Source organism: Pelobates fuscus, chromosome 10, assembly GCF_036172605.1.
Source record: "Pelobates fuscus isolate aPelFus1 chromosome 10, aPelFus1.pri, whole genome shotgun sequence".
Classification (NCBI taxonomy): Eukaryota; Metazoa; Chordata; class Amphibia; order Anura; family Pelobatidae; genus Pelobates; species Pelobates fuscus.
Window position 1 is genome coordinate 17,417,651 of NC_086326.1, and position 15,732 is coordinate 17,433,382.

Consider the following 15,732-nt stretch of genomic DNA (forward strand, 5'->3'; position numbering starts at 1 on the left):
TACTATGTCACTTTTGTTGGATTTTTTTCTGTTTAGATCAGTAAAGTTGAATTATTTTTATGTACAGGAAAAAAAATCCATACCTCAAAGCTGACTTTATTTTTAAACTGGTAGGTTAGGTTTAGTTTGAGAGAACAAGTAATGGAATAAAAAAAAAAGCAAAAAAAAAAATAAGGGAGAGCAGTGCAATTTCAATAAAGCCGTTTTTATGACAGAGCCATATACAGGCAGGGGGAATGTATTGCTGTGTCACTGAATTGTCTAGTATTTAAATATTGGCGCATCAGCTCATCCTCTTGGTTATGAATTATTGATTTTGTTTGTTATATACATACTGGTTGGAATTCAAACTACGGACAAAGATGGCTACATTTGCTGTCAAATTATGTTTGACAACAATTCTAGCTTAAGTCTTTGTGTAATTAATTTCAGTGACCCATTTCCTTCAGTGTATGATATCTATATATAGTCTCCCCCCAAAATCTCCAGTATGACTTAAAGCAAATTTAATTACAGAAGGCAGGGATATTTGAATATACATGCCCTACTGTCCAAAATAGTTCATAGTTGTTTTTCTCCGTATTCTCTTACTCTCCCCCATTTGCTTTTGTATTCTAAATACACAATGGTATATTACATTTTGTTCATTTTTTTTTTTTTTTTTTAATATATCGCCATACTAGATTTGTAAATTTTGCAGCCTTTCCTAGCATATCTTTGTAAAGGCTTTCCAAGAACACACTTTTAGAAAGCACTTGACAGCCTGAACCTATAGGAAAGCATGATGTATAAGCACTTCTGTAATTGCATTAACCCTTTTCATTAAATAGGCACAGTGAACCACACTTTAAAAAAAGTACTTACAAATTGAAATAGATTTTTAATTTTGACTTTGAATTCTCTTCCTATTTAAATGAAATTGCTGAAATTAGTTTTCTCTCCTGGTAGTTAAGCATTTGCAGTATTCATGCTCAGTTGAAGCGTTCTCCTGCAGTAAATAATCCTGGGGTTTAAGAACCCCTATTTTATACATGAGAGAAATAAATTCCATTTTGCCAATGTTTTGGCTCTATTTTTTTATTTTATTCACAAAGCAAAATGAGGAATACTGTATCTAATACCAGCATACAATATATGAGATTGCTGTAGTATTTCTAGCCCATGAATACATTCAATTGTACTTTTACTAATTTTTCAGGATAATTTATTTATATAACAGGCAGTTTGCCCTCCTATGTCATTTTTAAAAGATGTTATTTCCAACGCCCATTTACTGCAATGTAATGGGTCGTACGTGTACAGCGGCTTTCTGCTGCTAAGAGATAAATGATTGTTTTTAAATATATCTTTATGTTCTAACATAACTTGTAACCTCTGCTTCTGGGTTTTCTGGGATTGCTTTTACTGTTCAGTCTGCATTATTAGACTTAGAACTTCAACATACGTTCACACTGCGTTAAACCCTCAGGGACAGTCTTCACACTACTCTCACTCAATTCAGGTACTTGTACTCTATTCTTAAACTTAGCAGTGACTTGTGTTTTTGTTTTGATTTCTTTTATGTGTTTTTTTTTTCCTTTTTAATGTGCTTGTAGCACATCCTTGATGAATGTCAAGTTTAAAACTCACTTCAGGTATCCAGGTATAACTCAGCCAAACGGATTTAAAAGCTGCATATTAACTCTTCAGCACACAGTGCCTCAGACACTTATAGTGGCATTCTGTATACTCAGTTGTTACTACTGAACCGATAGCAGGGGGTTCCTGTTTTCAAATTATATGTTAACAAATACACAGCCTACGCTTTCAATTTAAATGTTTCTTAGGAGTACAACTTGCTAACTGTTCACACTTCAAATCTTGCTTGATTGGATTTATAAGTAAAATGTTTTGGCCAAAGCTAAAAACGAAATGTTCGAAAAGGCCTAAGGGTTAGTAATTGCTTAAAATAAATGGTGTTTATTTTAAACTGCACAAAGAAAATGTTCATGCATTTAATACTATACATATATTGTACTGTGTAAAAGTCTATACAGTATGAAATTCTAAATTCATACTAAAGCCATTTGGCCAGTAAGAGAGGGAAAATGACTACTTCTGCCATTAGTTTATTCTCCCATTAGTATCATGATCTGCAACATATAGAAGACATTATCTTGCTCTCTCCTGCCCTTTGTCTGGCATATCAGTTGAGGGAGAAGGGCATAACTCCTTTAAAGATTTTGTTAAGCGCATAAAGTTCTATGCATGAAATTCAGTTTATCACAATAAATTGTGGCTAGACTGTCGGGGTTATTCGCTACACTGAATTTATGGAGAACTGCAATTTTTAGGTCATTTCTTTCACCCAGATTAAAAATAAAACCTAAATTTGTTCTGGGTTTTGATTTCTGCTATTTCTAGATAAAGCGCTCAAAGGGCAAAACAAAACAGAAGTTACTCTGCAAATTTGTTTTACTTGTTGGAATACAAATGTTATCATGCTCAGTGAGATTCTGGCTTAGGACAGGCGAAGGATACCAGAACAACTACATTAAGCTGTTCTGGTGACTATCGTATTCCTTTTAAAATATACATCTGAATATAACTTCATCCTCATCCATTAGTTTGCTTTCTATTGGACACATAATTAATACTTAAAAACAACACTAAAATATGAATTTATTTTATTTTTCTTGAATTCCCCTTTAATCTCACTTTGTTTAATGCATTTTTGGACAACCAAGTGGTTGCAGTGCAGAATCTTATGGTGGTGTGCCCCCTCTCCCCTCCTTAAACTGTTCTTAGTTTTTACCCTTTCAACCAAAACATGGACTCTCCCAGTGTTTAAAGATGACTGGGTCTGCTACAGTTCAGCAAAAAAAAAAAAAAAACTGAAGTGATTTTTAGAGAGTCTATTTAAATAGGCACTGTTTTAGAGAAGAAATTATTTGAGTGACTGCATAGATTAACATCTGTAATTAAAGCTTGTATGTGGACTAGCTGCCCTCTAAACTCAATGCAAGAAGAATTCAGCACATAGTTACTGGCCTTAAAATGCAAGATCCCCCTTTTTTGTGCTTGTATATGAACTACATTTATTTTGAAGCAATACTGTCCCTTTAAGGTTGATATATACATTTTTTAGATGTTAAATTAAATCCATTCAAATAATATATAAAGAGTTGTTTTTGGTGTATATTTAAAAGTATACACGCAATACTTTCATTGATTTCATAGTTACAGGAAAATAAATTATAATGTGGTGGCAACTCTCGTTGTGTATTTGTACTCCTTATATGTTTAAGTACCTCAGTAGCATATGTCCTATTAACTTAAATTTTGGGGGGGGGGGGGGGGAAATACAGGAACCCCCTAACCTCTTGTTGACCTCATTTCAATATACTGTTTACAGTTTGACAGAATTGTATAATTTAATATTTCTCTTGTACTGTAGTTTTTTTTTATTTATTTACAGATTTTTTTTCTACTGTGTGATTTGAACTTTTTTGTTCTTGCTATGATCAATGTCTTATGTAGTAGAGCACTTATGATCACAATTATTTTTTTTTTTTGATTGCACTACATAATTTTTTTTTTTAAAATGCAGTTCTGATTTTGACTGGACTAAATAAGATGTCTTAATGTATGTGATAAGTACTTTAAATTTTGAAAATCCATGTGGTTCATTTTATTAAATTCTTTTGGCATTGTATGTTGAAAGCGCTGATTCTCTTGTCGTGCATGTGTAAAAATTAATGGTTCCATTGTATAATTTGACCATGTCATTGGAAAGACAACAAGATACATTCCCAGCTGTAACGTTGTGTATGGTAGTTCTCACTGGATGCTAGACTTTTCAAAACCACTATTCTTCTAATAAATTTGTTGTGAAAATGTTTTGCAAAGTTTCTTCCTTTAATATTCGCATGCACCGAATTACAACAATTACAATTCATAAAGTTGACAATTGGCATCTCCCATCACAGTCATGTGAAAGTTGCTTTGTAGGTTATCAACATTTTCTATTCCACTTTAGTTATCGCCTCATGTGCAGTTGGGACCTTCAATGCCAAATTGTGAGTATTTAGCAGTGGGCTCTTTGCAATATGACTTGTTTGCCAAAAAAGGTAAAAATGCTTGATGAAGGATAGTGGTATTTAGGGGTTAGTCTGCAATGTCTCTTTAGACTTACAGGGTTCAGTGATGTATGATGTTAATAGATGTTTTTCAAGTATACTTTTAGAAGGAAACCTTATTAGATATCTTGCTGGTTTGAAAAAAAAATAATTTGATCACTTTTAATGGCCTATAGTCAACGTGTCCAACATAACTTCAGTGTAACTAGCTTTCAATATTTACAACTAGACTGCCTATAAAGTGCCACGCTTTGAGAGATTGTCATGAAGAAGTAATGCAAATAATTGGTAAGCAGTGATATACGAGTATTATCTTGAGTAGATCAAGTTGGATACAGCAAAACTGAAATAAACTGATTACTTTTACATATAGCATGTGACACAAAACCTTTTTATCTGGGGAAAAAAACCCAAACAAACAAATGTGTGTGTACAGAAAAAGATAAGGAAAGTATAATAGAACCAATGCATGGCAAAATGTTTTCAGGGCTAGTTAGAAGTGAAATTGGTGATTTTAAGTATTCTCTATTGGCATGGAGGTAAGTAAATAAAAACACATCCTTTGCAATTCTGTGTTCAGGATAGCTTTGCTTCCTGCATTAAATCTTGGGCCCACTTATGCACAATTGAATTATATAGTCATTTAGTATAGTTGCAATACAGGTGCATACCACTTTAGGCTTACCTTTATTAGTGCTGTACGTGTGCATGGAACAGCAGGTGTTAACTTACATGCCATGGCCAGACATAGGGGTAGGGGATGTACATTTAAAATAAATATACAAATCACAACCAATAACACATTTTTCAAGTTTGCTTTTGCTTGTTCATAAATCTCAATACAATATTAACTTAATAACATAATTGCATTTGTTGGTTTGATCAAAATGACTAATACTTTTTAGATCAATAACCAATAACACATTTTTCAAGTTTGCTTTTGCTTGTTCATAAATCTCAATACAATATTAACTTAAATAAATCCCTAGGGCCAAGTATGACACAAAAGTTCTAGCAAAAAGTTTTTGTTTTTTAAACTAAGCTTAACTTTACAAATGTAGAATATACAGGAATATTGTATAAATATCCCTGTTCTTTCGGAATCAAAATGGGATTTTATGTATATGCTTGAATATGTGTATGCTTACTATTTATTTGTGTGTGTGTGTGTGTGTGTGTGTGTGTGCGTGCGTAGCAATTTGTGTACCTTATAGTTCTTTCCTCAAGTAAACCTCTCTTTAATAAGTTTAAAAATGGTCTTACATAGGGACATTGAAGGTCACATGTTTGTTTACAGATGACCCTAATTTCAGTAAATGAATCTAGTCTGAGCAGTGATAAAACAGAAGAATATTTATAAGAGGACAGGAAAGTTTTAAGCAGATTCCCCTGTTTGAATGCTGATTCCATATTGCCCATATATTTTGTTATAGTGAACACTATAGTAATGACATGGCTTGCTCTGTTATACCAATGTAATAGAAGCATAAGGCTCTAAAACATAATTGCATTTGTTGGTTTGATCAAAATGACTAATACTTTTTAGATCAATGGCTAAAATAATGGCACATCATTTTAATTTTTTTTAAATAAAAACACAACTCTAAAGATATTAAATAGCACGGATTACAACGACCCTGTATGGACATCTTTGTGAGCTTTCGGTTCAGAACTACTTGGGAATGGTGATTTTCTTTTTGTTCTGAATTCTTTTGGATGTCATTTTTAGAATGAAGGGTGCCTTTAGGAATCAATTCACTTGTCAAGCAGCCTCAATTAGCTAACTAAAAAGTTATGTGTAGGTCTTATTGTGAATGAAACTACCCGAGACAGATGGCTACATACCTGTCATCTGTTCTGATATTTAAGTGATGTGCCCTGTACCAGCTACCCATTGGGTGCACCAGGATTATTTAAGGCTCTGCTACTTCCTTAGATTTGTAAATGTTGGATCTTCAGAGGCCTATATCCTTTTTGGCTACTTCTATGGAAAATCTATACATATATAATGGTCTCTTTAGTTAGCTGACAACCATTTCTGTTCTGTGTTTAGTGCCTCTACCCCTATCTGGTGATTGGAATTCCTAAAACACCTCCAAATCATGATGCAGGGGCATGTGATTTGAGAATGGTGGGCTGAGTTAAGTCTTTCAGAAACCTTGCCGAGTAAGGCAGTGCTTTAGTAACCTCTGTGTTGCAATCTTTTGTTTTTGCTTCCTGTGTTGATGAAACTGCCTTACTTCAGCACATTCACATAGGCAGTGAACATTATCTTGCAAATATCAATTACAAGGTAGTCATGTAGTCCAGTTCTCCCCCTCAACAGGCAAATGGTGTACATCAACATAAAAAAAGCAAGAACATCAATTCTCTATGAACAGGGTCCCTATGCCCTAAATTATATACACCTGTCACTGGGGCAGGGGGGAGTCATGACCCACGATGATGGGAGATTTTATATTGGTTAATTAACTTTGGTACTCTATTGGATAACCAGGCGTAAATGGAGGTACATCCCCCTTGAGACATTACTGAGTAATGTAGGAAGGTATTCGGTAAGAACTCTACTTACGTGCAAATAAAACAACCTTTTAAGAGTTTTCTTTTGTGTGAATACAGAGCATTACTTCTTTTACCTCCCAACAGATGTTAGGTGTATAGTACTATTTATGTTGTACAATAATTAATTGCGCTTCTAATTTTTTATTTTTTCTATTTATTTTTTATTTTTTCTCTTTTTTTCTAGAATGGAACATACTGGTAGAATCGCCATAGATGGCAAGAATTGTACAGCTGTAACACTGGAAAAGTTCATGGACAAGTTGTGTGCACATCACCAGACACAATTTACACATGTGTTAAACAGTTTATGCACTGAAAAGCAGTTGTCTTCACCTGAAGCAAGTACTTCAAGTTCTGATGGCAAAAGCAATGGGTGCACCTGTTTTGTAAGCAAATCTAATGGTTTATCAGTATTTGGGTTACATATATCAGATTGTCAAGCGACTCCAGCTTCAACTCAGCAACCAGTTATTGCAATGACTGAACCCAATTGTATGGATAAAGTACTACACACCCATAGTCCTTGTGAACAGTATTCTCCTGATTTGTTGAAGCAGTCCTCCATGTCCGATAATATGTCGGTTGGCAGTTGCATTACCCCTGCAAACTGTGCATCTGTACACAGAATTGTGTATTTTAAAGAACAGGAATTAACTGCTCTATCTCTGGAGGGGGATGTAGTTATGAGCCCTAAAAAACCTATTATTGTAAATAAAAATGAGAATGTTCACGATTCAGCATACACTTCAGACATACATAGAGCTGCCGAACAAGCAAATGATCCATATGAATATGACGTGAAAGAATATAGTGAAAGCTCTTTATGCAATATATTTCTAAGCAAAGCAATAGATCAAGTAAAGGATTTTCAGGATCATAACACAAATTCAGTCCCCGCTGAGCAAAAGCCAGTATTAAATGAATCTATGCAAACTTTAAAATCAACTCCAGCTTTTGAAGGGGGTTGTCATAAAGCATGTGATGTAGTTAAAATTGGTCAACCAAAGTCAGAATCCAACTTTGAAAATCAAAAAGATTTAGTGTGTTCTCAAAAACCAGCAATGGAAAGTGCTAGAGGATGCCTTGTTAGTGAGGAATTCTGTGAGTTTTCAACTATAAGTTCATTGGGCAAAAATTCTAATGGTAATGAACTGGCTAATTGTGCCATTGAAACTTCTGAAGCATTCTCAAGTCCTAAATGTGAAATTGTTTCAGAGACATCTTCAGTGGATGTTGCGTCATTTGTTCCAAAAGAGACGCATGTAGAAATAAATCAATTTACGACTTCACAGCTGACCATTACTGATAACCCTGACTACCCATCACCCACTACTCAGAAGGCATGTGCCTCTGAAACTTTGCTTGCCCTGGTGTCTCCGATCCCCCCAAAAAAGGAAACATATGCACACTGTGTTTTATCTGATGCTGAAAACACTGCAAATAGACCTGAAGGCATTCTTACACCGACAAATACAATGGGTCCTGCGATAGACTGCGTGAGTTCTTCTTTATGTGTAAAAGGTAACTCACTCTTTGATACAGATTGTAAAAGTTCTCTTGTAAGCCATGCAGAAGGACTTCTATCTCCATCAGTGGATGTAGACATCGAGCTTTGTGTTGAAAAGAAAACCATGTTGACCAAATATGTTAAAGCAACTGATGAACAATGCCCTTTAAATATAGTTTCAAAAAAGCATTTATCTCTAGAAGACTCTTCTGAGCTTTCCTCACCTAGATCTACGTTATTTTATCTCTCAAATGAAACTGATTTTACAGAGCAAGGCCATTGTCCTGCTTGTCAATCTCATTTACGTGAATCAGAAATTATGGCTCATAATGAGACTTGTTTTGTCCTAAAGAACTTGAAAACTGAAGATGTTAAATCATCATCTTCAAGTAGCATATGTGTAGATTACTGGTCAGATAAAAGCCCAACAGAACTACCAAATCTTAAATTCACTCGAGCATTAAATAGTTTTGTAAAACACTCGGTTAATTTGGACCTGGACATATCTGTAGAATCTGTGGTTAAAGAGAGCAGACAGACCATCGGTGCAGATTCTTTCCTCGTGGAGCCATCAGTCAAGAAGTTTCCTTCATGCTCTTCAGAGAAATTTGGTAATTCCAATAGTTTAACACCTCAACATGAAATTTTTAAATGTTCACGACAATTTAATCTTTGTGATATCAATAGTGTCACAACTACAGTTAAGGACGAATATTTTAATGATCTACAAACTGATCATGATCAGATTACCTTGGAAATAGAAGAGAAAGCTTCTTTAGATGAAGTGCAAAAATGGCATCATGCTTCACTGTTAGATCTGGACAATGAAGTAGTAGAAAACTCATTAGCAGCAAGTGACATAAGTGAAGAGAAAATATCCTTGACTAGTGAATTGGTTAATTCAGATTGTTCAGGGATTGAAAAAAATGTAGGTATAGACTCCAAGCAAAAATCAAAAAGAAAACCAACTCTGGCACCATCTGACAGACAACTTAGAAGTCAGCTTTTCCAAAAGCCTCCAACTCTCATTCCTCAAATGCATGCAATAAACAACAAAAGCACTAAAGAAGTAAAAACATTTGTTTACACTAAAAATACAAACATTTTAACAACTGACAGCATCAACCAGGATGATTTAAATGTTTGTAAGACACTTGACAAGAAAAATTCAAATTTTGAACAAAACAATCTCATCCAGCATTCAAACGGCATAAAAACTAAAAGTAAGCAAATAATTTCAGAAAGTCAGTTTATGAAGAAGGAAATGTCGAAAGCACCTCTTAAGACAAGTTGGCAAAAAAGAAATTCATATTTAGGTTTAAGAACTAAAACTGCCATATCTAATGTCCAACGTAAAGAGAGCGCGAACAATGCCAATATTTTGGAAAAAAATTCTACTTCTGATTGGAAGGATTTAAACAAGCACGTTTCAAGAAAAACCTCAATGACTTCAAAACGTATACAGTCAAAATCAGTGACTAAACATAAACAATTGACTTTGCAAAATTTCAATTCAGGGCAAATAACTTCATATAACAACCCTAAACAAACAATTAAAGTGGAGGATATTGTTGGAAGGAATGCAGTGGAATCAGAAGAGCATTTAATTGATTCAGAGTTAAATAGCCCAGTATTAGGAATAGAAAGACCAAAATTTGTTGATTGGTGTTCCGAGGAGGACAATCAAGAGCGGATTTCCAATTTTAGTAACATGTACATGTCCGTCCACAAAACTTGGATTCCACTTGAAAAAGAGGCACCAGTCGTGCACAAATCTAAGAACAAATCTGACAAACTGAAAGAGATTTGGAAAACCAAAAAAAGGACTCGTAGAAACAAAAAGGTGCATGAGACTCCAAAATACTCGTCTGTACAAACATTATTTATGAATTCTTTTAAATTATCAGATGTTTGCCGATGGTTTGTTGAAACAACAGAGACCAAATCTTTAGTGATTGTAAAGAAAATAAATACTCGCCTACCTGAAGATCCCTTACCGATTATGCCTGTGCATAAGTATCCGGCATCTAGCTTATACCCTCATGTGCCACAAGCTCAACGTCTGAAAAAATACCTTAAAAAATTTGCTTCTGTTATTCCAGCTCGAAATAACCGCAAAACACAAATGGCCCTTGCTAACTTGAAAGAGAACCAAGAAGTGCATCTTTGGGACAATCTAAATGATAAAAATATTGTTCAGGGAACTAATGCAAGCAGAGTTGTAAAGTCCAAATCCAATGTCAATAAACCTATGACAGACCAGAAGTCCCAATTTAAATCTGGTTTGGTGAAGTCTGAAAAAAAAGAACATGTTCTCAACATGGTGCAATCAAAGATTACCTGCAGTAATCAAAGTATAACTGAATCCTCTAAATTAGCTTTCAAGGTAACCACAGATTCATCTTCTTCTGAATCTGCAGTCCCTGAGAAAACCAGTAAAAAACGTCCCACAGACCCTACTGGGAAATCGGGCACACAAGTAAAGAAAAAGAAAATAATGGAGACATCCACATATAAAAAAAAAACATTTGACAGTAAAACCAATCTTCCAACAAAGAACATAAACAAAGTTAATAAAGACTCAAAATCTCTATACCTAAAGAAGCATCTGACAAAAAGGGAAACCTTTAATGCTTCCAAAGACGTAGCTTTGAAAAATCTGCGTACCAGAAGACAAAATTGTCATACTAAAACTCAAGCAGTTAATAAACATAAAATGAAAACTCGACAAAGTAAATCAGAAAACCAAAAACAGTTGTCTCCAAAATTGGCTAAACCTAAGATTAAGAAAGCATTAAGATCACAGAGAATTGAACCTTGTAAAAATACAATACATGTACTTAACAGAGGCAAGAAGGGTGTTAAATACCAACAGAAAAAGAGAAAACAAAGATCATAAACTCGACTACATACATTAGGAGACGATCACTTGAAGTTAAATAAGTAATGAACATTGATTATATATGTGCTGTTGTACAGGCATCCTTTGCATTACTTGGCTGTTTCATAAGCTGTAGCACGCCTTTGGAAAACCTGCGGTTAAATTTAAGATGGAGACTTTTTAAAGCTAGGTTATGGCGTGAGGTTGATTTAAAAGAAAATGGTGCAGATAAGATAAGTTATTGATTTACAGTTTTAAGTGATGAATGTCATTAAAAGTACAGTGCCTTATTTTATTTTTTGTTTGTATACAATTAGTTGAAGCTGAGCTGCGTGATGAGCATTGCATTGAATACTTGACGCACATGCACTTGGACTGCAGCAGAAATCAGGCACGCACGTTTACTGCAGTCTTCCTCTGGTTATTTATACTCCGAGTAGCGCATATTTCTTACATTTTGGCTTCAATCATTTTTCCAAAATTCAGCCTTTTACTGTAAAATTATTTCCCTTGCGCTTGGAAAATCAATACTGGGGCTTCCTTGCTATTGCTTAAACTGCTTTACATCATTTTGTCAGTTGTTCAGGATTTGTTTTTGTTTTTTGTCTTTTTTTTCTTTTTCCCCTTCTATTGTTTCCCAATCTGTCTTGTCAGGTCATTCAGCTGTGACCTACATGCATATAGGTCACACATATCCTATTTATATAAACCTCACATTTGCACTCGGCCTTCATTTAATTTGCACAAAGAATCTGGTAACTAAAACACTGTGTCAGCATTACATATAAGAGACTCAATCCTCAATGAAATTTTTTAAAAGCACATGTTTTAGTCTCCAGTGTTACATCAGGAAAAAGGGGGATTTTAATATACATTTTTTGTTAGTGTTTGTAAGCATTTATGTAATTGCTGTAAAATTATGTTTTTGAAATCAGGATCCATTGCATTAGAAATTCTAAATGTTGTCATGCTTTTAAATTATTAGGCATTTGTCTTCAACATGTATCTACTTAGATATTTACAGACTTAAAGGTTACTGCCACAAAAAGGTTTTTCTTTATGCATTAAATGCTGGATTTTGAAATAATTCCAAGTGGTTCAAGAAGAGCAGGTTATTTGTAATATAAACTTGATTTTACTTCCCTGGCCTGTGTATGGAATATATCTTCAAAGAGATGTTGCTGATTAAAGAGACATGCAAGGCTAGACTTGACTCCCTTCTAATATACATAATTACGATGTAAACAAAAAAATACCTTTAAAGTTACTACATATGCTGAAAAAAATGCCAGAATTTTGCCCAGTAAAGCTTCATTTAAAAAAAAAAAAAATAATAATTTTTTTTTTTTTGGAGTGAGCTTGTGCAATTACTAGGGTATGTACAGTTTTACACAATGACTTAATAGAACACAGCTTTACTATTATATAAAACAGGGAAAAGCAGCTAACATACATGAAAACCTGTCATTGCACTAATTGTGGATGTCTGGCATGTCGCTTCAAATCAGTCTATTTTAGTTTACAGCATGATTGCCAGAATACAATTTGGTAAGACTGGGTTAGAGTGGTAATATCCCTTTATGGTTTGGAGTTGAGAGCGAATGTGTTATGCATTCTGCAATAATGTGATTCTTGCTGGACTTCTTTGCACTGAATGAGTTTAATAAACTCTGGTTTTGTGAAAGAAAATATACTATTTGTATGTTAAGTACTGTATTATTTTAACTTCCTAAATATGTTAAGGTGCAAATAAAAAGTTACATTCCAACTTAGAAATAATTTAATTACAAACACGATGTAGTCTTTAACAAGATAAACTGAACTTATTTTATTAAAAGGAATCAATCATGAACAAAAAAAATGGTTCAGTTTGTGTATACCAGTATAATGGTATACACGTGAGAGAGGCTTTTTAATATGTAGGTAAACTAGAAATACAGTCTTTGGGGACTCATTCTAAATCTATTTGAGCCATCTGCCTCTCTCTCATGACAGTAACACACCTGAGCACTATCTGATGACATGCCTTTCTCACTTTAGCCTTTGGGTAACAAAGACTGCATACAATAGAGTTAACTTACTGTTAAAGCCAGTTAGTTTGTGTGAGTGTTGTGGTTTCTCTGTTTTGTTTTATTTATTTATTTTATATGTTTTAAGAAGATCAAATCAAAATAGTCCAGGTAGCCTGCAGATTGTGTTTCCCTATAAATTAAGTTTATTGAATCTTTCATTGTAACAGTTACAAAAGTTGAGATTTAATCACATTCTTAACTTAAATTTTGTAGGGAAAAAAAACCCTGTAGACAAGCGGATACAATTTTCTGTACCAATACAAACAATATTGTTCTAAACATTTTGGGATGATATAAATATACAGATTAAATGAATGTTTGGATTCCTTTTAATGAAAAACAGCTGATTTACAATGAGGTTTTTAATAAGCTTTTTACATTTAGGGTGGAGGTTTATAACAAAAGATTTGGAAATTTAGGATGTTTTCACTTCTCGAAGGAACTTTAGAGATATATACTGTAGTCATGCATCCTACTTGCACTTTTAAGTTATTGGCTAGAGTATGATAAAACAAGATGACAAATTCCAGTAACCTTAATTGCAATGGTTCAATATCAGAATATGAATAGTGTGTGGATAAAAAATAAATAAATCAGGATATCCTAAATATTTTGTAAATTCTTCAATTTATTTTATTTTCTCTTCAAAACTTATGTCAGGATGAAGGAAAATTAAAACAATCTAAAATGTTATAAATATATTATAGGAGAGACCTGTATTCCAGCAATATATTTTTAGTTTTCAGCATTAAAATCTGCATATCTGTCAGTGTTAACAGGAGAATAAATGTGTAGTTGCAACACTTGGCTAGGATGTTGCCAAACAATGCAAATTACAACTGCAGTAAGGTTCAACAAATGTTGATTATTTACTGAACTAAAAGTAATCAGGAATCCAAGGGTAATTGCAAATTCTATTTAAAGTAGCTAGTTGAGAGTACTCAACAAATCAGCTTTTTTAAAGGGACACTAGACACCAAAACAACTTCAGCTTGATGAAGCAGTTTGATGTATAGAGTATGCCCCTCCATTCTCTGCCATTTTGGAGTTTTGTCACTTTGTTTAAACAACCCTAGTCACACCTCCTTGTATGTAATGTGCACAGCCTTCCTAGACACTTTCTATAAAAAAACAAGATATTTTAGGTCCCTGTACTGCGCATTCAGTTTAATTTAGAATTTTGTATTTCCTGCTCTGTTAATATCTTTCCAGACCCAGCAGGAGCCTTAATGCAGTCTGTGTGAGTCACAGGAAGGAGAGGTGTGGCTAGGACTGCATAAACAAAGACAGAAGTGATTTAACTTCTAAATAAGAATTGATCAATGAGTCTGCCTGGCATGATCTATACATAAAAACTGCTTCATTAAGCTAAAGTTGTTTTGATGCCTATAGTGTCCCTTAAAGTTTGGTTTCTTTTTCCTGAAACATAAAATCTTCTTGTCCGTTTCTAATTAATAATCACTCTTCATCACTCTTTTCCAAGGCACGTCTCAGTACAGTTTACATGTTCCCTGTCTATTCTCACGTTAGCTACTCGATTGTGGAAAATACAACTGTTTTAATCATTTTAAAACATGACTTTACATTTTACGATAAACTTCAGGTTGCTGAGATTTTTGTCCCATTTTCTTAGATGCAATTGAAGGAGTAACTTTTCTTTAAATTGTGAAACACATTTATTAACTAGTGCAAGTTTTATCTGTGTATATATAATTTTGTATATTTAATTACTAAGCAGATGTTTGTGGTGAAACGGTAACTGGGCTTTGTCATTATAGCAATAATATGTTCATAACCTAAGATTTTGAGAGGCTCTTGTTTGGACTAAATATTCCAAAATCACAGTCTGGACCCATAAGGGATTTGCTGTGAAAGCATAGCTGAAAGTTGCATAGTGTAAAATATCTGGCTGTGAAATAAGAGATCTACAGTGGCAAATGTCAAGATCTTACAATATATTCGTTTAATTTGCCTTCTTTTCAGTAGTAAAGTATTCTTACGCTGTCTAAAGCACCATCTCTTTGAAATTATTTGGGGAATTTGAACTCCTTTGCTACCCAATATGTTTGTAATGCAGTGTCATTTTTTTAGGTATTTGGGGTATTATGAATTCATTTGAGGACTGTGTACATATACTGTGAAAACACATGTAAGGTTTTATTGATTTCTGATGATTGTTAATATTTAAAATATATTGTAGTAGAAAAAGTGAGAAAACATGCTTTTGTCTATTTATATATAAACTGTGATTTATTTGTACTAGTCTTTTTTTTCTCTTCTACTATAAAAGAAATTTACATCTTTTATTTGACATATTATTTTAAGAGAAAAATGTATAACTTGCTTGGAGATGCACATTTTGGTTTTTAAATGAAGTACATATATAGTGCTTGAGGCACAAATGGTTTTCAAAGGTTTACAAAGCTACAAAAAAATTCAATAATGTCATGAAGAATTATATTATTGTACATAAATGAAAGATAGATCATCTAAAGGTTTTTAAAAATCACATTCATCTTATTTAGATCCGTTTACAAACATTTATTATACACTTCTGATTTAACAAAACCAAATACATTAATTTTGAGTATA

The 15,732-nt window shown here is 33.6% G+C and overlaps 1 protein-coding gene across 3 annotated transcripts in view; it reads left to right on the forward strand.

The window, feature by feature from the left end:
• Positions 1–11,286, forward strand: part of LCOR (ligand dependent nuclear receptor corepressor) — a 57,788-nt gene extending 46,502 nt beyond the window's left edge. For all 3 annotated transcript variants that reach the window (XM_063434280.1, XM_063434282.1, XM_063434281.1), the window contains exon 7: positions 6,865–11,286. In XM_063434280.1, the coding sequence (XP_063290350.1) occupies positions 6,865–11,086 (4,222 nt within the window). In that variant the 3' untranslated portion in view covers positions 11,087–11,286. The remainder of the gene's footprint in view (positions 1–6,864) is intronic.
• The last annotated feature ends 4,446 nt before the right edge of the window (positions 11,287–15,732 follow it).